We start from the raw sequence: 24,626 nt of genomic DNA on the forward strand, positions 1-24,626 counted from the left end.
TTTATTTATTTATTTATTTATTTATTTATTTATTTATTTATTTATTTATTTATTTTTGAGACAAAGTCTCGTTCTGTCGCCTAGGCTGGAGTGCAGTGGTGCAATCTCACCACACTGTAACTTCTGCCTCCCAGGTTCAAGCGATTCTCGTGCTCCAGTCTTCTGAGTAGTTGGATTATAGGCATGCGCCACCATGCCTAGCTAATCTTCAGATTTTTAGTAGAAATGGGTTTTCACCGTGTTGACCAGGCTGGTCTTGAACTGGCCTCAAGTGATTGTTTCGCATCGACCTCCCAAAAGTGCTGGGATTACGGGCATGAGCTACCTTGCCTGACCTTTTAAAAAAATTATTTAACATGCTATGTACCTCAATTATCTGCTTTGTTTATTGGCTTAGCCACAAAGTTATTTGTGTGTTTGTGTGTGTGTTTCACACTTATTTGGGATTTTTGACATTGTAAGAGTGTAACAATTATTGTCAGGATCTAGAAAATAATTGCTAACTTTCCTTAAACTTTACAAAGTACTTTTGTAGGCATTTCTCTCATGCAATAAAGAGAGGTAGGCTATAGGGATAAAAAGTGATAAAAACTGGTGATTACAACCATCAAGGATAGGAAGAGGGAAAATGATATAGGTGGTTCTTAAACCCAGTTCTTTGGAATTCAGATCCTACGTTCTTATATTTTTTCTTCCTTATACCCTTTTCTGTAAGCAGAGATTATGATAAACAGAGTGTTTCAGTAATATGAAGGGATGATAGTTCAGAAATGAGGTGAGGGGAAGATTTTTACTGAGCCAGAATTGTGGTAGATGCATAATTAATCCACATAAAGGGTCAGTATTAGTCCCACTTTACTGAGGAGAAAACAGATAATACACAGTAGCTTGCCCAAAATCACACAGGTAGAAAACACTAGAGTACAGATTTGAATTAAGGCTTCCGATTCTAAGGTCTTTTCCTTTTCCTCCACACTGCAATTTCTTAAACTAAATTTTAGAGAGGTGGGGAAGACTATGCAAAGGTTAGGAAAAGTGATTGATTTTAATTGTAATTAAATACAATTACATTGTAAATGTTTCAGTATGATTAATTCGAATTCTGTGGTTTAACACAGGGGTGATTAAAGAACATATTGTAATAAGCATCAAAGGTTTTTTTTCTTCAGAATGTTGTTCAATCATATAAAGGAAAACAGGAGGTTTTTAGTTGCCAGGAATGGTTAGGGTTGTGAGAGTTATTCTTCTTTCAGACTGGAGTATACGTTCCACCGACAAGGATCATATTCTCCAACTTTGTCTTCTCCCCAGTTGTGCCTGGGATGATGGGATGTGGATGTGGATGTGGATGTGCATGCATGATCAATAATAAGTAACTGCTACTTGCCTCTTTAGTAACTCTGCTGTCATTAGCAAAAATATCACTTGCTTATTTTGGTCTGTTTTTGGCCTGATTCTGAGAGTTTATATTACTTTTCATTAGGCCAATTATTCTTTTTTTGTTGTTGTTGTTATTTTTTTTTTTTTTTTGAGACGGACTCTTGCTATGTCTCCCAGGCAGGCTGGAGTGCAGTGGTGTGACTTGGGCTCACTGCAACCTCTGCCTCTTGAGTTCAAGCAATTCTGCTCCCTCAGACTCCCAAGTAGCTTTTACAGGCACCTGCCACCATGCCCAGCTAATTTTTTGTGTTTTTAGTAGAGATGGGGTTTCACCATGTTGGCCAGGCTGGTCTCAAACTCCTGACCTCAAGTGACCCACTTGCCTTGGCCTCCCAAAGTGGAGGGATTACAGGCGTGAGCCGCTGCGCCCGGCTGACAAATTATTCTTAACTCAGGTAAAGTTATCAGTTAACTTGTGCACATGAAAAGAAAGCTACTGTATTCATGGAACTATCTTGATAGGGAGAGATTACTCAGGGTAACCCAGTGTGTATATAAAGCTGTCCCATTTTACAATTGAAATTATAATTTTATGCAGTTAATGTTTATTCATGAATCGCCTGTTTTTTTTTTTCTTTTAGGACATTCGGAAATTCTTTGGAGTAATACCAAGTGGAAAGAAACTTGTAACTGAAACAGTAAAGAAGAATGAGAAAACAAAGTCTGATGAAGAAACTTTAAAAGCAAAGAAAGGAATAAAGGAAATCAAGGTTAGTTTTCTGGATATAATTTTGCATTGTATGAAATGTAAAATAAGCTCAGTTCTTATACCTTTTTTTTTTTTTTTGAGACGGAGTCTTGCTCTGTTGCCTGGGCTGGAGTGCAGTGACGCGATCTTGGCTCATTGCAAGCTCTGCCTCTCAGGTTCACGCCATTCTCCTGCCTCAGCCTCCTTAGTAGCTGGGACTATAGACACCCGTCACCACGCCTGGCTAATTTTTTGCATATTTAGTAGAGATGGGGTTTCACCGTGTTAGCTACAATGGTCTCGATCTCCTGGCCTTGTGATCCTCCCGCCTCGGCCTCCCAAAGTGCTGGGAATACAGGCGTGAGCCACCGTGCCCAACCTCAGTTCTTATACTTGATATCTTGGGAAGCTTGATATCAACTCAGAGGAAGCAGGTTTCAACTCAGAGGAAGAAGAAGAGTAATAAGGCTGTTTGTTCGTTTGTTCTTTCTCTCTCTCTCTCTCCTTGTCTCTTTTCTCTTTCCTTTTTTCTTTTCCTCTTCTCTTCTCTTCTTTCGACAGGATCTTGCCCTGTTGTCCAGGCTGGAGTGCAGTATCATGATCACAGCCCACTGCAGCCTTGAACTCCTGGCTTCAAATGATCCTCCTGGCTTTACCTTCCATGTAGCCAGAACTACAGGTGCTTGCCATTGTGCCTGGCCAATTAAAAAACATTATTTTTTGATAGAGATGGGGTCTCAATTATGTTAGACAGGCTGGTCTTGAACTCCTGGCCTCAAGTGATCCTCCTGCCCTTGTCTCCCAAGGTGTTGTGATTACAGGTGTGAACCACCATGCCTGGCCACTAATTCTAATTAATGTAACTTACTACAATCATAGCTTCATATTTTCCTGATGTAGAGATATAACCCTTTTTAGTTGTTAACACTTTGCATTTTAAGACCAAAGTTTGCTCACAGAGACATGAACTCCTATGCTCAGGTGGATGGTATGAGATTTCTGGTGACGGAAGGCTTTGAAGGAAAGCTTTATTCTTTCCCCTGTTCTCTATGGGCCTGAGAGAACCTAAGATATAATGACAACGTGGAAAATAGGCCATGGCTGCAGTAGTATATTTGAATTATTATTATTTCACTTTATGTAAAGTGTAACCATTTTGCAACTCTGCAAGTCCATCTGCCACCATCACTCCATTCTTTACTCCCTAGTTGTCATATATATTACACCTACATATGTTAATATCGCACAATTCAATGTAATTTTGCTTTAAAAAGATGTGCATTTTTTAAAAAAATTAAGGCAAAAATTGCTCTTTTTATTTTACACACGTATTTGCTATTTCTGATGCTGTTCATTTCTCACTGAAGATCTGAGTTTTCATCTAACATCATTTTCTTTCAATTTGAAGAATTTTCTTTAGCATTTTTTTGTAGTGTAGGTCTGTTGGTGATAAACCTCTGCTAAGTTTTTGTTAATCTGAAAATGCCTGTATTTTGCCTTCATTCTTGAAGGTTATTTTTGCTGGATATGGAATTTTGGGTTGACCGTTTTTTAAAAAATTTAAGCCTTTTAAAGATGTTCCACTGTTTTTTGGCTTCCAGTTTGTCTGATGAGATGCCTCCAGTCATTCATATTGTTTTCTCATGTGTGTTGTTTTTCTCATGGTTCATTAAAGAATTTTTTAATTTTTGGTTTTCAGCAGTTTGACTATGGCATACCTAAGTGTGGTTTTCTTGTGTTTATCCTGTTTTGGGTTTCTGAGCTTCTTTAATCTGTAAATTTATATCTTTTATCAAAATTGGGAACTTTTTGCTATAATTTCTTTAAATATTTTTTCTGCCTCATTCTCTCTCCTCTTCTTGAACTATAATTACATAAACATTAAAAGTTTTGATATTATCTCACGGATCATTGAGCCTTGTTCATTTTTATCAGTCTTTTTTTCAGATTGAGTACTCTCTTTTTCTGTCTTTAAGTTCATTGATTCTTCTTTTATCACCAATTTGCTGTTAAGGCTATCTAGTGCATTTTTATTTTATATATTGTATTTTTCAATTCTAGAATTTTCATTTGTTTCTTTTTCATAACTTTAATTTCTCTCCTTTAAGTCCTTGAGTGTAATTATAATAGCTGCTTTATTTTTTATTTTTTATTTTGAGACGGAGTTTTGCTCTTGTTGCCCAGGTTGGAGTGCAATGGCATGATCTTGGCTCACTGCAACCCCTGCGTCCTGGGTTCAAGTGATTCTCCTGCCTCAGCCTCCCGAGTAGCTGGGATTTCAGGCATGCGCCCCCATGCCCGACTAATTTTGTATTTTTAGGAGAGTTGAGGTTTCTCCATATTGGCCAGGCTGGTCTCAAACTCCCGACCTCAGGTGATCTACCTGCCCCGGCCTCCCAAAGTGCTGGAATTATAGGCATGAGCCACTGCGCCCGGCCTAGTAGCTGCTTGAAAATTCTTGTCTGCTAATGCTGACATCTGGGTTATATCAGGATTGGTCTTCATTAAGTGCCTTTTGTCCTGATTCTTTGGGTCATGTGTTAGTTCAGGCCACCATAACAAAATACTGTAAAGTAGATGGTACTGGCTGATTAGGTGTCTGGTGAGGGCCTTTTTCCTGGTTGGTACATAGCTCCCTTCTTGCTGTGTCCTCACATAGTCTCTTCTTAGTGCATTTGGGTGAAGAGAGAGATTGAGCACTCTGGTGGAGAAAGAGAGAGAGACAGAAATTGAATGAGCACTCGCACTCTGGTGTCTGTTCTTACAGAATGCGAATCCTGTCAGATCAGAGCCCCACCCTTATGACCTTATTTATCCTTAATTTTGTTTAGAGATTCCACCTCCAAATATAGCCACCCCGAAGGTTATGGCTTCAACATGTGAATTTTGGGGACACAGACATTCGGGACATAACATTCCATCCATGGCCACTCAAAATTTATGTCCTTCTTGCATGCAAAATACATTCATTCCATCATAACAGCCCCCAAAGTCTTATTTCAGCATCAAGTCTGAAGTCCACAGTCTCATGTAAATATCATCCTAATCATATATGGGTGATACTTGAAGTATGAATCATCCTGAGGCAAAATTTCTCTCTAGTTTTGAACCTGTGAAACCAGATGAGGAATGTGCTTCTAAAATATGATAGTAGAACAGACATATAGGGTAGACATTACCATTCCAAAGAGGAGAAATCAGAAGGCAGGGAGGGGCGATGGATCCCAAACAAGTCCAAAACCTAGTACCGCAAATTCCATCAGAACTTAAGCCTTGAAAATAATACTCTTTGGCTTGATGCCCTGCCCTCTAGACCCACTGGGTTAGTGGCTCTACCCCCACAACCATAGGCAGCTGACCTGCTTCTGCAGCTCTGCTGGGCCATCCTGCCCACAAGGCTTTGGGTGGTGGCTGTCTCATCTGTTGAAACCAAGCTCCATCTTTTGAAGAGGCAGTTCTGATGGTTGATCTCTGAATTGCTTTTGGGACCATTCTTCCCTTTTCTTGAAAAATAGCCCTGTTGTCCTGTCACTGGAATCTCAGAAGTCTGACAGCCTTCTTTCATTTTGTCCTTTCTCCATGCTCTTCAATTCAAACTGACAGTGTTTTTGCTTGTATAATCCCATAATCTCTTTATCAAGTGATACTCCAGCTACATCCTTGCTATTCTCTTTAGAACATGTTTTTTCTTTTCTTTTCTTTTTTTTTTTTGAAACAATCTTGCTCTGTTGCCCAGACTGGAGTGCAGTGGCACGATCTCAGCTCACTGCAACTTCCATCTCCCAGATTGAAGTTAATCTCCTGCCTCAGCCTGCTGAGTAGCTGGGACTGTAGTCGCGTGCCACTGTCCAGCTAATTTTTTGTATTTTTGCTGGAGTTGGGGTTTCACCATATTGGCCAGGCTGGTCTCAAACTCCTGACCTCAAGTGATCTGCCTGCCTCGACCTCCCGAAGTGCAGAGATTACAGGTGTGAGCTACCACGTCCGGCCTAGAACATGCTTTATCATTTTTTGAAATATGGACAGGCTGAGAATTTTACAAAACTTCAAGCTCTGGTCCCTTTTTGCTGAACGGTTTCTTCTATAGTTCATCTCTTCCCTTTTGCATTTGACTACAAGCAGTCAGAAGGACTCAGGCCGCATCTTCAGGATTTTGCTTTGAGATCTCCTCAGCTAAATATGTGATTTCATCGTTCACAAGTTCCATCTTTTACAAAGCACTAGGACCCAACTTGGCCAAGTTCTGTGCCACTTTATAGTAAGAATTGCCTTTCTTCCAATTTCCAATAATCTCTTTCTCATTTCCATGTAAAACCTCACCAGGTTGGCCTTTTTAACATTCATATTTATACCAACATTCTGTTCATGATGATATGCTCTGAGATGAAAGAGGCTTCTTCTCTAGCTCTTCTCTTTTCTTCGTCAGCTCTCATTGTTATTACATCTAAAGTTCATATTTCTACCAGCAGTTCCTTCATGGCGGTCTAGGCTTTTTCTGCATGCTAGAAAACGTCTAGCCTCTACCCAATTCCAAAGTCACTTCTGTATTTTAGGTTTTGTTTTTGTTTGTTTGTTTCTTTTTTTACAGTAGTACCCCATTTCTTGGTACCAAAATCTGTATTATACAGAGTTCTGTAGAGAAACAGAAGCAATAGGATGCATGTGTGTATACATAGAGAGATTTATTACCAAGAATTGGTACCTTGATGTTTTAATTGGGAGTCCAAAGGCAGGAAGAAAGTATCCCAGAGATGTCCCACCTCTAAGGCAGTCGGGCAGGAGGAATTCCCTCTCATTCAGGAGAGGATTAGCCTTTGTTCTTTTCAGATTTTCAGCTGATTGGATGAGACTTAATGCCATCAGGGAGGGCAATATGCTTTACTTAGTCTATTGATTTAAATATTAAGCTCATTCGAAAACATCCTTGCAGAAACACCCAATATGATGTTTGACCAAATATGTGGACATCTTGTCGTTCAATCAGGTTCACACATAAAATTAACCTCGACAGGTCACATTTCCTCTTTATTTGTATGTTCTAGTTATTTTGGATTATCTTGGACATTGTGAATGATACAGTGTAGGAACTTTGGATCCTGTTATATTCCTTCAAAGAGTGTTGATTCTTTTGGTTTATCAGGCATTGATCTTGGCTGTACTCAAGCTCTAAACTCTTGCCTACCCTGTAATGGGCAGCAGCTGAAATCTTTATTCAATTCTTTTAACCTTAGCTAAGCACTAGGAGTTGTTCCACATATGTATAATTCAGGAGATAGCCAGAGATTTGGGTAAAGTTTACAGGCAGAATTTGGGATTTCTTTCTGTGGCTGTCTCCTTTCCTTGATACCTTCTTCTCTTACTTTTGAGTTGTAGTTGATTCTGACTCTGTCCTTGATCCAGTGGTATATGTAAATTATAATTGCTCATTTGATCCATTTTATTGCAAGCTAGTTGATTGTTCTTATGTTTTTGAAGTTTTATTGTAATGGATAGGAATAGTTTCTATTTCTACCTTATAATTGATTATAATCAGTTTTTTCACTGTCTGACTTCTTGATGCTTTCTGAGAAAATTTGAATATGTTAGAAATGTGATGTTTGGCCGGGCGCGGTGGCTCAAGCCTGTAATCCCAGCACTTTGGGAGGCTGAGACGGGCGGATCACGAGGTCAGGAGATCGAGACCATCCTGGCTAACACGGTGAAACCCCGTCTCTACTAAAAAAAATACAAAAAAATCTAGCCGGGCGAGGTGGCGGGCGCCTGTAGTCTCCCAGCTACTCAGGAGGCTGAGGCAGGAGAATGGCGGGAACCCGGGAGGCGGAGCTTGCAGTGAGCTGAGATCCGGCCACTGCACTCCAGCCTGGGTGATAGAGCGAGACTCCGTCTCAACAACAACAACAAAAAAAGAAATGTGATGTTTAACTACAAAATATAAATAATACTTTTTGCATTGGTTTTATTTAGTTTTTTTTTTTTTTTTGAGATGGAGTTTCGCTCTTGTTGCACAGACTGGTGTGCAATGGTGCAATCTTGGCTCACTGCAACTTCTGCCCCCCAGTTCAAGCGATTCTCCTTCTTCAGCCTCCCGAGTAGCTGGGATTACAGGCATGCACCACCACACCTGTCTAATTTTGTATTTTTAGTCGAGACAGAGTTTCTCCATGTTAGTCAGGCTGGTCTTGAACTCCCGACCTCAGGTGATCCGCCTGCCTTGGCCTCCCAAAGGGTTGGGATTACAGGCATGAGCCACTGTGCATGGCCGGTTTTATTTAGTTTCCTAAGGGGCATTGGCAGTGGTAGGCCACTAGATTAGCATTTATTCCTGTTTCTGTCTTTTCATTTTCAGAAAGCACTTGGCTTGTAATATCTGATATCCTTTTATTCTTTGCTGTATACATAGGTTAGTGTTGAAAGTGGAGCTGAATAATATTATAGTGTTTTCTATAATTCTTTTTTTCCCATTGTGGTACCATTACTGTCTGGCCTAGTTTTAGCCAATAAGGGTATATTACTGACAGTTTAGGCTGGAGAATTCTTTGTTGTGGAGGACTGTCCTATGCATTGTAGGATGTTTAGTAGCATCCCTGATCTACTTGTTAGATGACAGTAAACCTCCCTACCTCTATTTATGACAAGTAAAAATGTTTCTAGACATTGAAAAATGTCTTCTGGTGGGGGGCGGGGGTGCAAAATTCCTCCTGGTTAAAACGACTGAGCCCAAATCTAACGAGAAAAAAAGGATAGTTATATAGGCTTATTTATGTTCTGATTATACTGTGATGTTTATAGGTAAGTAGCTCCCGTAAAGAGGATGACTTCAAACAAAAGCAACCAAGCAAGAAAAAGAGGATCATCTATGATTCAGGTAATGTTTCTTCTGAGGAGCTTTAAAGTTTTAAAGTTATTGTATATCCCTTAGCACAGTGATGGGTGTGGTGGCTCACGCCTGTAATCCCAGCACTTTGGGAGGCCAAGGCAGACAGATGACTTGAGGTCGGGAGTTTGAGACCAGCCTGGCCAACATAGTGAAACCCCGTCTCTATTAAAAATACAAAAATTAGCTGGGTGTGGTGGCATGCACCTGCAATCCGAGCTACTCGGGAGGCTGAGGTATGAGAATTGATTGAACACTGGAGGCAGAAGTGGCAGTGAGCCAAGATTGCCACTGTACTCCAATCAGGCTGACAAGAGTGAGACTTTGTCTCAAAGAAAAAAAAAAAAATTAAATAAACTATGATCTGAGACACATAGCTCTCTGAGGTGTTAATAAGTGCTGTGAGAAGGGTGCTGTATGCTCAAGTGAAATTTCAAATAATTTTATTATAGAACTTATCAGAACCAAAATCTGTATTAAAGATTCCTTCAGAAAGTGATAGAGTATGCAGCATTTGTCAAACTTAATTTGGATATATGTGTTTTTATTTAATTTAATTGATTTATTTAGAGACAGTCTTGCCCTGTTGCCCAGGTTGGAATGCAGTGGTGTGATCTTGGCTCACTGCAACCTCTGCCTCCCAGGTTCAAATGATTCTTGTGCTTCGGACACTGCAGTAGCTGGAACTACAGGCATGCAGCACCATGTCTAGCTAATTTTTGTAATTTTAGTGGAGATGGGGTTTTACCACGTATCCCAGGCTGGTCTCGAACTCCTGGCCTCAAACAATTCACCTTCCTCGGCCTTTCAAAGTGCTGGGATTACAGGCACGAGCCTCTGCATCTGGCCCTGTTATTTTTAAAAATACTTGTATTAATTTCTTTTCCAGTTGAGGTTGTTGGAAGTTAAATTTGAAAAATAGTGCCTTAGAATACTGTTTTTAAAGCAAAAATCTAAAATTTAATTTTTGTGCCTTATTGAAAGATCTGGCTTTTTTGGGTTGCATTTAAAAAGGAATAAACACAATTTAAAGGCTTTTCTTTGAATGTAATTTTAATATAGGGAACAAATTTTTTTGCATGCCTTTTATGATGCACAAAATCATAGTAAAATGATGATAGAATTCAGAAAGTGTCAGTTTTTGCTTTTGTGGAGAAGATCTGTCTCTTCTGTTTTATTTGTTTTTTTTTGAGACGGAGTTTTGTTCTCTCACCAAGGCTGGAGTGCAGTGGCACGATCTCTGCTCACTACAACCTCTGCCTCCTGGGTTCAGGATTCTGATTCTCCTGCCTCAGCCTCCCAAGTAGCTGGGATTACAGGTGCCCACCACCATGCCTGGCTAATTTTTATAGCTTTTAGTAGAAAAGGGATTTCACTATGTTGGCCAGGCTGGTCTGGAACTCCTGACCTCAGGTGATTTTGCCTGCCTTGGCCTTCCAAAGTGTTGGGATTACAGGCGTGAGCCACTGTACCCGGCCTTCTGGTGTGAATTCTTAAAATGAAAAATGTGCCTAAAGAAGCATTTATGGATTGTCAAGATTTTCTCAGTACTGTCAAAGGTTCTGAATTCTGAAAGTACTTAAGTGTTTACTGTGTGCCTTTTATTGCTCTGTATTGTAAAGAATTTGAAAGAAGTACGTGTTCCTCTTCCCCAGGAGTTTTGTTTGTTGGGAAACTGGAAATGTGTTTGATATAGTTTACTACAGTGTGACAGGATTTATAAATGCATGGTGCAAGGGAAGAGGAAGGACACTAAAGTTTATGAAACATCTGTTTTGTACCAGGCACTATGCCAGGTACTCACACTTTTTTCCTGACTTTTATTTAAGTGCCCTGGGAGATTAGGCTCTGGTAAACAGAATAATGGCCCCAAAAGATATCCACAGCCTAATTCCTAGAACCTGTGACTATATTAGGTTATATGGGAAGGGGAAGTAAAAGTTACAGATGGTGTTAAGATGGCTAATCAGATGACCTTAAAAGTAGGGAGATTAGGTCAGGCGTGGTGGCTCTTGCCTGTAGTCCCAGCACTTTTGGAGGCTGAGGCAGGTGGATCGCTTGAGGTCAGTCAGGAGTTCCAGACCAGCCTGGCCAACATAGTAAAACCCCGTCTCTACTAAAAATACAAAAATTAACTGGGCGTGGTGGCACGTGCCTGTAGTCCCAGCTACTGAGGAGTCTGAGGCAGGAGAATCGCTTGAACCCGGAAGGCAGAGGTTGCAGTGAGCTGAGATCACTCCACTGCACTCCAGCTTGGGCAACAGAGTGAGACTCCGTCTCAAAAAAGAAAAATAAAATAGGGACATTATGCTGGATTATCTGGGTGGGCTCAGTGTAGTCACAAGGAATAGGGAGGCAGAAAAAGGGTTTAGAGAGTGAGATTAACTGTGGAGGAAGGTTAGAGGATCCAGGAGATGGCAACATGAGGACTTTCGCTTGATGCTGCTGGCTTTGAAGATGGAGGAAGGGTCCTTGAGCCAGGAAATGCTGGCATCCACTAGAGATTGGAAAAGGCAAATAAAATTCTTTCTTAGAGTGTCCAGAAAGGAACATAGCCCTGCTGGTACCTTGACTGGGCCAATGAGACCCATATTCACCGTCTATCTAACCTCCAAAACTGGAAGATAATAAATTTAGTGGCTTAGTTGTTTTAAGCCACTAAGTTTGTGGTCACTTATTATAGCTGGAATAGGAAACTAATACATAGTCTTAACACTGAGTAAAAGTAACGTGTGAGAATTCACAGAAGACATGTGCCTTGAAAAAGACCTTGAGGAATTGGTTCACCATGACTACTTTAAAAATGCACTGTATTATAATAGTTCTTTTCCAAGTTTCATTTTATTTTTCTCTCACATACAGATTCAGAGTCAGAGGAGACATTGCAGGTAAAAAATGCCAAAAAGCAACCAGAAAAATCGCCAGTATCTTCTAAACCTGGTAAAATTTCACGGCAGGATCCTGTTACATACATTTCAGAAACAGGTAAGGTTGCATTGTGTGTTATGTTCTTGAGTTTTTTGTTGGTGTCTAAATGTACCTCCTTCACTTTGAATGGAATTTCTACTGCCTTTTTGCTTTGTTGAGTTATATTTATCAGGGAAGGCTGGGATCATCTTTGGCATTTCCTGTGGATTAAGGACCAATTACAGGGAAATTGGCTCTTGGAATTTTTTTAAGTGCTCGTACTGAATCATATAAGTTGAAGCTTAATCTTGAATCACATATTAAAATAGTATTGGGTTGTTTTAGAACTACTTTTTTAATGTAAGCTTTTTATCTGGCAGGCCAAAGTCAATAATCTAAGTGTACAGTGATTACTCACATTTGTGATTTATTATTTAGCACTGATGTTGAATTCCTTGTATTCTCTGGTGACACTGAAAATTAAAGTATTGGGTTTTTTAAAGAAGATTGTTTTGTACTTAAATTTAGTTCTGTTAGATCTGTTTTAAGAGTAATCAAAGTGCAAAGGACATTTATAAATAATTATTTGCTAATCTGAAATATTTTATTGTGTAAATAATTGTTTCATGAATACTGTTCTTTTATGTAAGGATCCCAGAGTTATATTGTCATCCTAGAAGAAAAGCTCAGATAAGTTAGTGGTGAAGTCATTTCGATTGTAACGTTGTTAACCCTTGGAGGAGACCATAACCGAAATAATACGGGATGATGTACATGAAAGGGCCAGACCCAGTGCCTGACACATTGAGTAGGCAGTCCAAAGGAAAAAATAAAAAGGAAAACCAAGTCCATAGGTGAACTTTGTAAGTTATGTGGAACATTTGTTGATGAAATTGTTCAAAATATTAAAGACAAAATGTAAGTGATGTGAGCATATTTTTTTGGGAAATTTTTCCTAAACTGAGATGTTTCTTTGTTGTAGGCAGGTGACTGACTCTTAACCTTTTCGTGCTGTTGCTAAATATCTGCTCAGGCACATTGTGTAAACGAACCCTTAAATTGAGAGGCTCTCCTCTTAGCTCTGGCTACCTTTGTGAAGTTTTGAACATGTGGGAGGGGAGAGTAAGAACAGTATGGTGATAGGTTTATTATGTAACTGAAGGTGGTGTGATCAGGCTTTCCAGTGACACCCTGAAAAACGTCAAAGTTAGTGTGCAGCCAGCCATGGCCTTCAACTGTGGATCAAGGCTGTTGTTATCTGGTGATTTGAAGTAAACAGAAAGGTCAGACAATTTAAGTTCTGATCACAGTTTCTTTCACTTTGGACTGTTTATTTCAGACAAGCAATTTTTTTCTTTCTGTATCCAGTCATCCATTAAGATGAGCAATATTTGAATGTTACTTGCTGAAGAGATGTCCAGCTTTTTATCTGAAAACTTTTTATGAACATTAGGCAGTGTTCGTGTCATTTGCTGGTAGCATATACATGTGAAAGTAAACATTGTCCTCTTGTTTTAGCTAAAAATCTTGGGGTATGATGTACCTATCTAAGGTGGTGTTCAGTATTATGCATTCTATTTTTTTCTTAGAATTGAGATGTAGGGAAGAAGCTTGCTTTATTATTGCCTGTTTTATCTTCTCATACTTTATTGTTTGAAATGATAGGTAAATGGGAAGAAGATAAGCCTTTTCCTTCGTACAAGAGAATGAGACTATTAAAGTCCATAATAAGATTGGCATAATAAAATCACAAATATAAGAGTTTCAAAAAAGAGAAGTGCAGCTTTTTCAAATTAATATTCTACTGGAAAATCCTTGACCTTAAAGTAATACTTTCGTTACTCTTTACTTTAGGCTAAAACCATACTTTTCAATATTGGGTCATAAATATTTTTGTTTTATATTAGCAGTATAAGGTTAAATAAAATGTGTGTGTGTGTGTGTAATAGAATTGGGCATTACCTCATTCCATAAAATAGAATGAGTATTCCCAATATTTGTGTAATAGTTTAAAAGTAAAAATTCTAATCTAAAACTGTATTGTTTATCTGGAGATTGGAGCTTCTTGTGGAAAAGTATCATATGACATGATTCAGTTTTAAAAAACCTGTTAATTCCAAAAGATAGGATTTTTTTTCATTATTGCATACTTTATCTTTTCTTATCTTCTGTTTTCTGATTTTAAAAACAACCTTTGGTTCTATTGGCATTTTTCTTGTGGCATAGCATATATACTGTTGAAAAGCATGGCCTTGGTTAAATCTTTACTTAACTTTCCTTGTGTTTTAGTTTACTTCTATGTAAAATGGAGACATCACTAGTACCTGCATCAGCAGCCTTTTGTGATAGTCAAATGAGATAATGCTTGAAAAGCATTTAAAATAGGGTCTGACTTAGGATCTAAAACAGTAAATGCTCAATAAGTATTAACTGTTATTCTTATGTTTTGACTCTCTTATAAGCCTACATCTGCCTTTAAAGACATTTTGTATTTGTTTACTTACTTAGGGCTTTCTATTGATTTTGTAATTGAGCTTTAGAAATTTGGAAATGATATTTGGTCCACTTATGTTATGGATTTGTGTGGTCCAGTATGGGAACTACTAGTTATTTGTGGCTGTGGAGCACTTGAAATGTGCTTAGTCTGAATTGAGAATGCTGTGAATGTGAAATACACACAGATTTCACACAGCAAAGGAAACACTCAACAAAATGAAATGACAGCCTATAGATTGGGACAAAATTTGCAAATCATATATCTGATAAGGGGTTGATATCTAAAATGTGTGAATAATTCATATAATTCAATAGAAAAACAGTCAAACTTAAAAATGGGTAAAGGACCTGAAGAGACATTCTCCAAAGAATGCATAAAAGTGGCCAACAGGTATATGAAAAAGTGTTTAATGTCATTAATCCTTAGGGAAATGCAAATCAAAACCAGTGCACAGTAACACCTCACTCGTTAGGATGGTTATCATTAAAGAGTAAAGGGATAACAAATGTTATTCAGGGTGTGCAGAAAAGGGAACCTGTACACCATTGGTGGTAATGTAGATTGGTGCAGCCATTATGGAAAACAGCATGGAGGAGCCCAATGAAATTAAAAATAAAACCACCATATGACCCAGCAATCTCTCTTCTGGGCATATACCTAAAGGAAATGAAATCATCACTTCAGAAAGTTATCTGCACTCCCATATTCATTGCAGCATTATGCACAATAGCCAAGATATGGAAACAACCTAAGTGTCAGACGGTGGATGGATGAAGGAATTGTGGTATATGTAATAATGGAATATTATTTGGCTTAAAAAAAGAAGGAGGTTCTGTCATTTGCCACAGCGTGTACGAACCCGGCGGACATTATGTTAAGTGAAATGTCAGGCACAGAAAGAAGAATATTGAGTGATTATTCTTTATAATAATAATTGTATTATTATTATACATTTACACTTACAATGCGAACTCTTAAAAAAAAGTCAATAGAGAATGCAACAGTAGTTGCTGGGGGGTTGAGGAGGACATGGGGAGGGAGATATTGATTAAAGGTTACAAAGTAGCAGATACATGGGATGAACAAGTCCAGAGATCTAATGTATAACATGAGGACTATAGTTAATAAAGTTGTACTGTATTTGGGATTCCTGCTAAATTAGTACATTTTAGTTGCTCTTGCCACAAAAATAAAATGAGTAACTATGTGAGATGATGGATATGTTAATTTGCTTCACTATAGTATTTATTTTACTATCTATATATCCCCTAACATCATGTTGTCTACTTTAGATAATATACAATAAAATTTATTTTAAGAACACAGATTTCAAAGACTTCCTACACAAAAAAGGTAAACTACCTTGTTAATTTTTTGTTATTGATCCCATTTTGAAATGCTAATAATTTGGATCTATTGGGTTAGATAAAATATGCGGTTAAAATTAATTTCACTTCTTTCTACTTTTAAAAATGTGGCTATGAGAAAATTTGAAATTTTATGTGTGGCTTGCATTTTATTTCTGTTGCATAGTGCTTTATAAGCAATGAAAAACAGATTTAGGAAAAATGTAGGTTTCAAGTATTTTTGCTTATATTATTATACAGCTAGCTTTTTAGATTATTGTTATACAGATTTTTAGGCTTTCCATTTTGCTCAGTGAGAAATATTTTTCATCATCACTTTGATTAGCTCTGTCTTCTAGGATTTATTGATTTTTAAAAACTAATTTAACCACATTAATTTCCCAAGTTACAGGAAAAGGAAAGAACTGCTTATAAATATCTTTATAGCCAACTATTGACTCTAGTAAAATGTTCTTCAAGGTTGGTAAAAACCCAAATACTTGTTGTACTGGGTAAATATATTTGCTTTTAGCTGTTTAATGAAGTGAGAGACCTTGAGTCTTGTTTGGCGAAGATTGACCTTTTATTATGGTTTCATCAGGGCCTGCTGTTTGATCGAAAATGGTGGGGGTTTTTCCTGCCTTGAATTGTTTGACTGGTAATTTTAATTGTGCACATAATTCCGGAGGCAGTTAGTACTCCTGAATTTATAATTATTTGAGGAGTGTTAAATGGGAAAAAAATTGGTGATATTGTGTTCTCTAGGTTACAGGTTACCATGTAATAACAGTGACTTATGACTTTGGAAAATAGTAGCAGAAAATATTCTTGGTGATGTGTGTAACATTCTCTTTGCTAACTTTTAGAGACATATAGTTTTGTGCATGAGACAAATAGGTATAGATTCTGTATATGATAGAGAGCTTCTCTTAGATGTTTTCAGGGAAACCTAGAGTGATAAGGGTAGAAAATTTCCTTCAAGTGAGTATTATATTTTTTTGATTATACTTGTTCAAAAATTAATAATGCTTTGTACACTAAAATTCTGTATAAAGGAAACTAAATTTAGAATTTCTGAAGATGAGGTATTTAAATTAATATTATTTTAAATTACCTAAATAAATGTTTCATTCACACACACACACACACGAGTAGCATCTTACTGTAAAATTTCTACAGCTTGCTTTTTCTTTTCCTTTTTTTTTTGAGATGGAGTTTTGCTCTCGTTATGATCTTGGCTCACCGCAACCTCTGCCTCCCGGGTTCAAGCGCATCTCCTGCCTCAACCTCCTGAGTAGCTGAGATTACAGGCATGCACCACCATGCCTGGCTAATGTTGTATTTTTAGTAGAGACGAGCTTTCTCCATGTTGGTCAGGCTGATCTCGAACTCCCGACCTCAGGTGATCCACCTGCCTCAGCCTCCCAAAGTGCTGGGATTACAGGCGAGAGCCACTGCGCCTGGTTTACAGCTTGCTTTTTCATAACTTAATGCCTTAACCCTCCCTTCTCCCTTCCCTCCCAGTAGAAGAATTGAGTAGATCTTTGGATGTCTCTCGTACACTTAATTTTTTAATGTCATCTAGTTTTATATCTTCTACAAATTTGATAGATTTATCTTTGTGTTTCTTTCTGAATCATTATTAAAATTGTTTGGCATTAAGGGACAATTTTTTTTTCAAAATTTGCTTTGAATCATCAGCACCCTGGATATAGCTGTTTAGTTTCTTATGTATAGCTAATTACTTATGAATCTTAGTAATGACTATTATTTTGTATTTCTCTATCTTACCATAAATCAGTGTTTCTCAACCAAGGGTGATATTGCCTTCTGAGGGACCTTTGACAATATCTGGAGACACTTTTGGTTGTCACAACTGGGGGATGCTATGGCATGTAATTGGCAGAGGCCAGGTATGCCACTAAGCATCCCACAATGCACAGGACAGAGAGTTACTTGGCTTAAAATGTCAATAACGTGGAGGTTAGAAACCCTGCCTCTTATCAGAAGAGAATTTGGTAGATACTTTAAGTCCAGATATCGTTTTTAGTATTCATTTCACCTACTAGTCTGATAACTCACAGAGGAAATAAAGGCTTAGGCCTTAGTTTATGCTCAGTGAGACCTTGTCTACTTCAGTTGAGTGCCATATGTTGCTCCTGACCTGTTCATGATGTTACTGCATAGCATTGTCACTAAATCTGTAATCTTCTGTAGTTCTGTGGTTGCGGATCTGCCTTTCTTTTTTTTTTTTTGACAATTAGGACTTCATTTCTTTAATCTTCAGGGATTTCTATTTTATGTGATGATTCAAAGGTCACTGATAGTGCTTTAGCAATTTTATCTGCAAATGCACATATTTATGAGAGCTAGATGCTTTCTTATAATCTTTTTTGCTAATTTGTTCTTCAATTCTCTTTTATTAGTGTGTATTACGAGACCTGAAAAAAATTAAGTGGCATATGGAGAGGAAGGAGATTTGAAAAGGGCACAGTAAATAATGAGACATTAAAATATTGAGGTTCTGAAGCATCTTTGAAAATGAACAGACTGTTCTGGTGACACGTACTTTGCTGTCAGGCACTTGTGAAATTATGAGGGACATAGGACTGTATTCCAGAATGCCAAGGAAGTAGAATTATGTTATGAAAATATCATTAAGTACAAATAAATATACAACACAATATATAATAATAAAATAATATACAAAGTGACTTATACTTGGCTTTGATACTAAGACCAGCACTGTTCTCTCCTCTTGTGTGGGGAAGATGTATGTGAATGGCAGTGGGGAAATTGTATTGCAGAATCACTCCCTTAGCTCTGTGGCCAGGCAGGTTTCCTTCTATTGCCCGTTTTATGCCTTAGAATTGTAAGAAGCTTTGGGTGATGTATCTGTGGCAACTACCCAGGCCTTTCCCCCACTTTTTCTTATTCAGGCATTCCAGTGGACTCGGTACCCATGTGGTGGATAACATCACATTGCAAGCCAGTACTTTTTTCTCTTATTTATTATTGCTCAGCTACCTCACTAGACCCCATGAATTATAAAATAAGGTTTATTTTTAAAATGTAACTGACTCTATTTGATTCTAAGAGGATTCATTTGTAGTGAATCATGAGATCTCTGGTTTCTTGATTGAAGATGAGCAGTCTTAGAAGTTTTATTTTATGCCAATATGTAGAGAATGTCTGATTTACCATATAAATGGGCAAAAGTGGTATATTTAGTTTCTCTTCCATCCACTTAATTTAACCAATATTTATTGAAGGCTTGGCTCATACATGAACCTTTTTCTGTCTCTAAAACCAAAATGATGGTTTAGATTTTTGACTCATGGAAATATTGAAAAGAAGCTTTATAGAAAAAGACTTTGAATAGTTTGATTCGTTTTTTAGTTTTTGACTTGTTGCTAAATAAGTTATTTTTAGTCCCTGTAACTGGATCTCTTCATTAATTTGCTTTTTGTGTATTCTAGACCAAAGAAAAGAAAATCACAGAATTAGAATTCAGAGATCTGTTTGGAAAGGCCAGATTCTCAGCAGTATGAATTCCAGAATTAGACTTTTTTCCTTCTTGCCTTATAAATAGATTTTTATATGGACTCCCACATTTTTTATTTCTCTTTTGTTATTCTTCTAAATAAATGAATGTATCTAACTCAGAATGTCAAAGCAATCTTCTCTCCCACGCAGTTCCTCTGCTGTGTGTAGGATAATATGATAATGCTAGTTTGCTTGGTTGTTGGTACCGCATTTGAGGTTATGTTGCCTATAAATACAAATAAATGGTGTTTTTACAAGAAGACAGATATCCTAGAGGGAAAATCTAAGTGTTCAATTGTTCGTGATTTTCAACCAGTTCTCCTCAATTTGACTTAGATCTGTTTATCATTATTTTATTGTAAGTTTCTGGGGAGAAGAGAACATGGTTTGCCTTTGGCTTCTGATGAGGCGGAATCCAATTTAAGCTTATTAGAAAACAAGAACAAATGTTAAAAAAGAATAACTACAACTTTATTTGGAATGTTTCATCTCTACACACTGTGTAGGATTGTAAAATATTTATTTTACATGAGGATTCTCACAGCAACACCTGTTAAGTCACTGTCTGTTGGAAGCAGCTAGTTGTACCCTTGGCCTGTTTTGTCTTCTTTCCATAATATATTGGTATAGCCTTTAAAATGTTAAAGGCAAAGGAACTTTAAGACAACTAGTTCAGAAGTCATAGTAGAGAAACAGTAGGACTGCTTGTTTTTCAAGTTTTCTGGTTTCATCAAGGCAAGATGACAGTGTTTTCAGATATACCTGTGGCTTATAGGATACCATATTTATTTATAAAATAAATATGAAATCCTTTATATTTGTGAGAAATATCTCAATGCTTAGGATCATGAATTTGCTTTTTTTTTTTTTAAAAAAAATGTTATAACTGTAAGGAGTATGGGGAAATTGACAAATCAGGGGGTACTAAAGCAAGGGAGCCAGTCCTTGAGAATTACCCTCCCTTTTTCTTTTCATAACTGTGTTTTACTAGAGTTACTCGTACCTTCTGAGGGGCTTAGAGAGCTATTTATTTTGTAGTTAACAGAGAAAAGGAGCCTTATTTGCAGTTTTTGTTTATCCCAATGAAAACATACTTAAAAGTATCTTGTAGAACACTCCCATATTTTTTCTTTGGAGATCCATGTGTAATTAAATTTTTTCAGAAATTATAAAAATGTTTATAAACTTATGCCTGTGTTTAGCTATAACACATTTTTTTGATCTATAGCTTAAAGACATTGTTCAATTCAAATTCATGTATTCAGAGAATGGCTCTGTTACCCTCCACTATTGTACAGAGATCTCTGGTAGAGGAGGCTCATGACAAGAACCTCCCTTTTTAGGGGTGATGTTTATACCTATAACATTAGGGTGCACATAAAAGAACAGAGTGATGCATTTTGTTTTTTTGACAGCTTAATTTTGCTATTTTCATGAATTTTTTTTTTTTTTTGAGTCTTGAAATTTGGGCTTAATTTTTCATGGCTTCATGAGTCCATTGTATAGTTAGACCATAATTTATATAAATATTTTCCTGATTTCAAGCATTTCAGTTGCTTACACTTTTCATGCTCCTAATAGTGTGATGACTAGACTAAATTTATATGTAAATATTTGTCATCACCTCTGATTATCTCCAAGAGTTACTATGCTAAAGGAGATGAACTTCTTTAAGGTTCTGGGTGTGTTCTACCAAATTACTTTCTAGAAAAGTCACACTAATTTACACTTTTATACTTAGTGTTTTTATTAGTACAAACTCATACTTTCATCAGTATTGTGCATAATATAAAAAAATCTGTATGGCTACCCATAGAGTCATAAAATTGTAGAGGGGAAAATCTTTTTTTTTTTTTTTTTTTTTGAGACGGAGTCTTGCTCTGTCGCCCGGGCTGGAGTGCAGTGGCCGGATCTCAGCTCACTGCAAGCTCTGCCTCCCGGGTTTACGCCATTCTCCTGCCTCAGCCTCCCGAGTAGCTGGGACTACAGGTGCCCGCCACCTCGCCTGGCTAGTTTTTTGTATTTTTTAGTAGAGACGGGGTTTCACCGTGTTAGCCAGGATGGTCTCGATCTCCTGACCTCATGATTCGCCCGTCTTGGCCTCCCAAAGTGCTGGGATTACAGGCTTGAGCCACCGCGCCCGGCCATGGGGAAAATCTTAAGAGTTTGTTTGGTCCAACATTTTACAGAAGACCACAGTGAAACTCTTGATGATTAATTAAAATAAAAATAGTAAGTCAAACTTAGGTTAGAATTTTAGTTTTCTAGACTTCTGGTTCAGTATTGTTTTTCCCAGAGAATACTACTTTTATTTATTGAATGGCTGTAACATGGCTAGGTGCTACACTGGGCACTTAGCCTTTAAAATTTTGTCTTATTTTATTTTATTTTAGTTTAGTTTAGTTTATTTGTAGAGATGGGGTCTCGCTCTTTTGCCCAGGCTGGTCTTGACCTCCTGGGCTCAAGTGATCCTTCTGTCTTGGTTTCTCAAAGTGCTGGGATTATAGGCATGGGTTACCATGTCTGGCCCTTTAAGAAAAATTTAATCTTCCCAGTAACCTAAATGTTGAGTGGCTTGAAACTGTTGTACTATTTGTAGAGAAGGGGACGTAAGGAAGAAATAAGGGCAGTCTTCAGATGCTGAATGTGGAAAAAGTAGACAAACTTTTTCTCCCTGTTCAGCGGATAGATTAAGGAAAGAGGTGAAATTCACAGGGAAGTATTTTGACTTAATATAAGGAAAAACTTTCTTAAGGAGTATAGTATTTTGCTATTCACTAAAGAAAGAAGGTGAATTAACATTGCTAGATTTTGAAAGTATTTAAGTCTAGTCTATTTTTTTTGGTTAGAAATGTGGAAAATGGGGTCTATGTATTGAATAAGGAGGTAGGACTAGTTGACTAAAGATAATTTATTTTACAGTTCTTGGCATGTAGTTTAATGCTCAATAAAAACTTATAGTAAATTAAAAGATACCAGGAAGTCTGTGAAGCCAGCAACAGAATAGCAGAGATGCTGATAAATAATGAACAGAAGTAAGCAAAGAAGAGTGGAGAGGAGGTAGAAACTAAAGCATTGATTCTGAAAGCTAAGGGGTCAGAGAGTTCTAGGATGTAGTCAATTTGTTGTAAAACATTAGATGGAGAAAAGGGTGTATTAGTCCGTTTTCACGCTGCTAATGAAGACATACCCGAGACTGGGCAATTTATGAAAGAAAGGTTTATTGGACTTATAGTTCCACGTGGCTGGGGACCTCACAATCATGGTGGAAGGGGAAAGACATGTCTCAAGTATCAGCAGACAAGACATCAGATCTCATGAGACTTATTCACTATCACGAGAACAGCACAGGAAAGACCTGTCCCCATGATTCATTCACCTTTCTCAGGATCCCTCCCATAACGTGGGAATTCAGGATGAGATTTGGGTTAGGGACACAGCCAAACCATATCAAAGGGTGTGAAGAAAACATGAAAATTACCCATATTTCCCTAATCAGAGATAAACATTGTTAATGTTTTATTGTTAACAATTATTATTGTTTTTCAGATTTTAGAATGTGAATTTAAAAATTATGTATATATCTATAAACAGTGTCATTAAACATACTGTTATGTCATCTGCTTTTGCCACCTAATAAACATGAATATATTTCTATGAGTAAATATGGATATTTGTTATAATTTTTATTGCTGTAGAGATTTTGTTACATGGTTGAATATACATATTAATAGATATTTAGGTTATTTGTTTTCCCATATTATAAACAATACTCACATCTCTCTGTTCATACTGCCATTATTATAGTTGAGGCCATCTTTGCCTACATGGTCACTTACTTTCTGTCTTCCCCTTTTCTTGCCCTACTGCAATCTGCTCTCCATAGTAGTTGATCTCACCCCCTCAGCTATGGGGTTTTCTGTCATACTGCTTATAAGCATGGCTAGGTGTAGTGGAAATGGAGTGTTAGTATTTTTGGCATTTTTACGGTGGTGGGAAACTAGTAGAGCACCATCATTTCAGAGATGATTTAAGTTTATTCTCTCTCCATTAAGGGACTCCCTCTTGCCCAGAAGTACAATTGTTGAACTTAAAGCAAATAAACATTATAACATTTAATAAGATAAGAAATTTGATATATTTGGGTGTAACTGGCCAGCTGTCAAGTATAAAAACTTTGAGTTTCTATAATACCTTGATCATTGTGTTACTATTTTAGAGAAAAGGAAAGGACTTTGAGATTATATTCTCAATGGTTAGTTACTAGGACTATTATGGGTGATCCACATGGCTATTATAAATGGAGTGGTGATGTTACCTAGCCTTTTGCAAAGCCTTTTTCCTGTCTGACAAAGAGGCAGAGAAGAACCTGTAGTTAGGTAGGGAGAACAGATATTTGAATGACTGAACCTAGTCTGTTGACTCTTTGTAATGTATGGTTGAACTGAAATCTGTTAATTGTATCACACCTTGGATGTGCTTTAGAAAGAGTTATGGATAAATTTTTAATTAAAACTTGATGGTTGATTGACTATAGTTGAAGACAAGTGAAACAAATATGTTTTAATTTAAGTCTTTCAGTGCAAACACTTTAGTGTAAGCAAAATGGGGGAATTTATTTGGAGCCTGCTAACTTATCTCACTGAATGTAGAAATAAACATTTTGCACCTTGGTTTGTACATGCTGGTTCAGCAAATCAAGGATAAAGTTGGCCACACCTTGCTCAATTGCTCACTCCTGGTCTAGTTGATTGTGGTCAAGAGTGTGGCGCCATCTGATGGATATATCTGTGGTTTTTGGAGGCCCTTTGGAGGGTAGGGTGAGCTGTAAATTATTAGAGAAAATGTGCTTGTAGTGAAGGGCACTGGCATCCTCAGAGATGTCTACTACATGCTTGTTTTAAATAGTGGGTTATTTTTTACATTTAGTAATCAGAAACCTGTAAGAGTTATGTGTTGCAAAATTTATAGTTTCATTTTAATATAGTAATTAGAAGGTAAGGCTAAATCCTTTTAATTTTTACGTATCATTAGATATTTTCATGTTTGAAATGGCAGCCACCTAAGGATAACACAGGGCCTGGGACATAAGGCCTTGAGCAAATGTTCATAGTTGAATGAGGGAGCAGTTGAGAGGACATAAGAGCCACTCATATGTGGCTTTGCATACCAATTTATAAAGTGAACTGTTCCCCATCCCCACCATGACCTAGTCTTCACGGTTGTCTTTTATTTTAAAAAAAAAAAATTTTTTTTTCTTCTTTTTTGAGAGGGCGTCTCACTCTCGCCCAGGCTAGAGTGTAGTGGTGCAATCTCAGTTCACTGTAA

The 24,626-nt window shown here is 37.4% G+C and overlaps 1 protein-coding gene across 2 annotated transcripts in view; it reads left to right on the forward strand.

Annotated features, from left to right (window-relative positions):
- The window catches only part of RFC1 (replication factor C subunit 1), an 83,422-nt gene that overhangs the window by 12,944 nt on the left and 45,852 nt on the right, over positions 1-24,626 (forward strand). For both annotated transcript variants that reach the window (XM_023224534.1, XM_023224535.2), the window contains exons 2-4: positions 2,022-2,150; positions 8,918-8,993; positions 11,865-11,987. In XM_023224534.1, the coding sequence (XP_023080302.1) occupies positions 2,022-2,150; positions 8,918-8,993; positions 11,865-11,987 (328 nt within the window). The remainder of the gene's footprint in view (positions 1-2,021; positions 2,151-8,917; positions 8,994-11,864; positions 11,988-24,626) is intronic.

This window comes from Piliocolobus tephrosceles, chromosome 3 (assembly GCF_002776525.5).
Source record: "Piliocolobus tephrosceles isolate RC106 chromosome 3, ASM277652v3, whole genome shotgun sequence".
NCBI lineage: Eukaryota > Metazoa > Chordata > Mammalia > Primates > Cercopithecidae > Piliocolobus > Piliocolobus tephrosceles.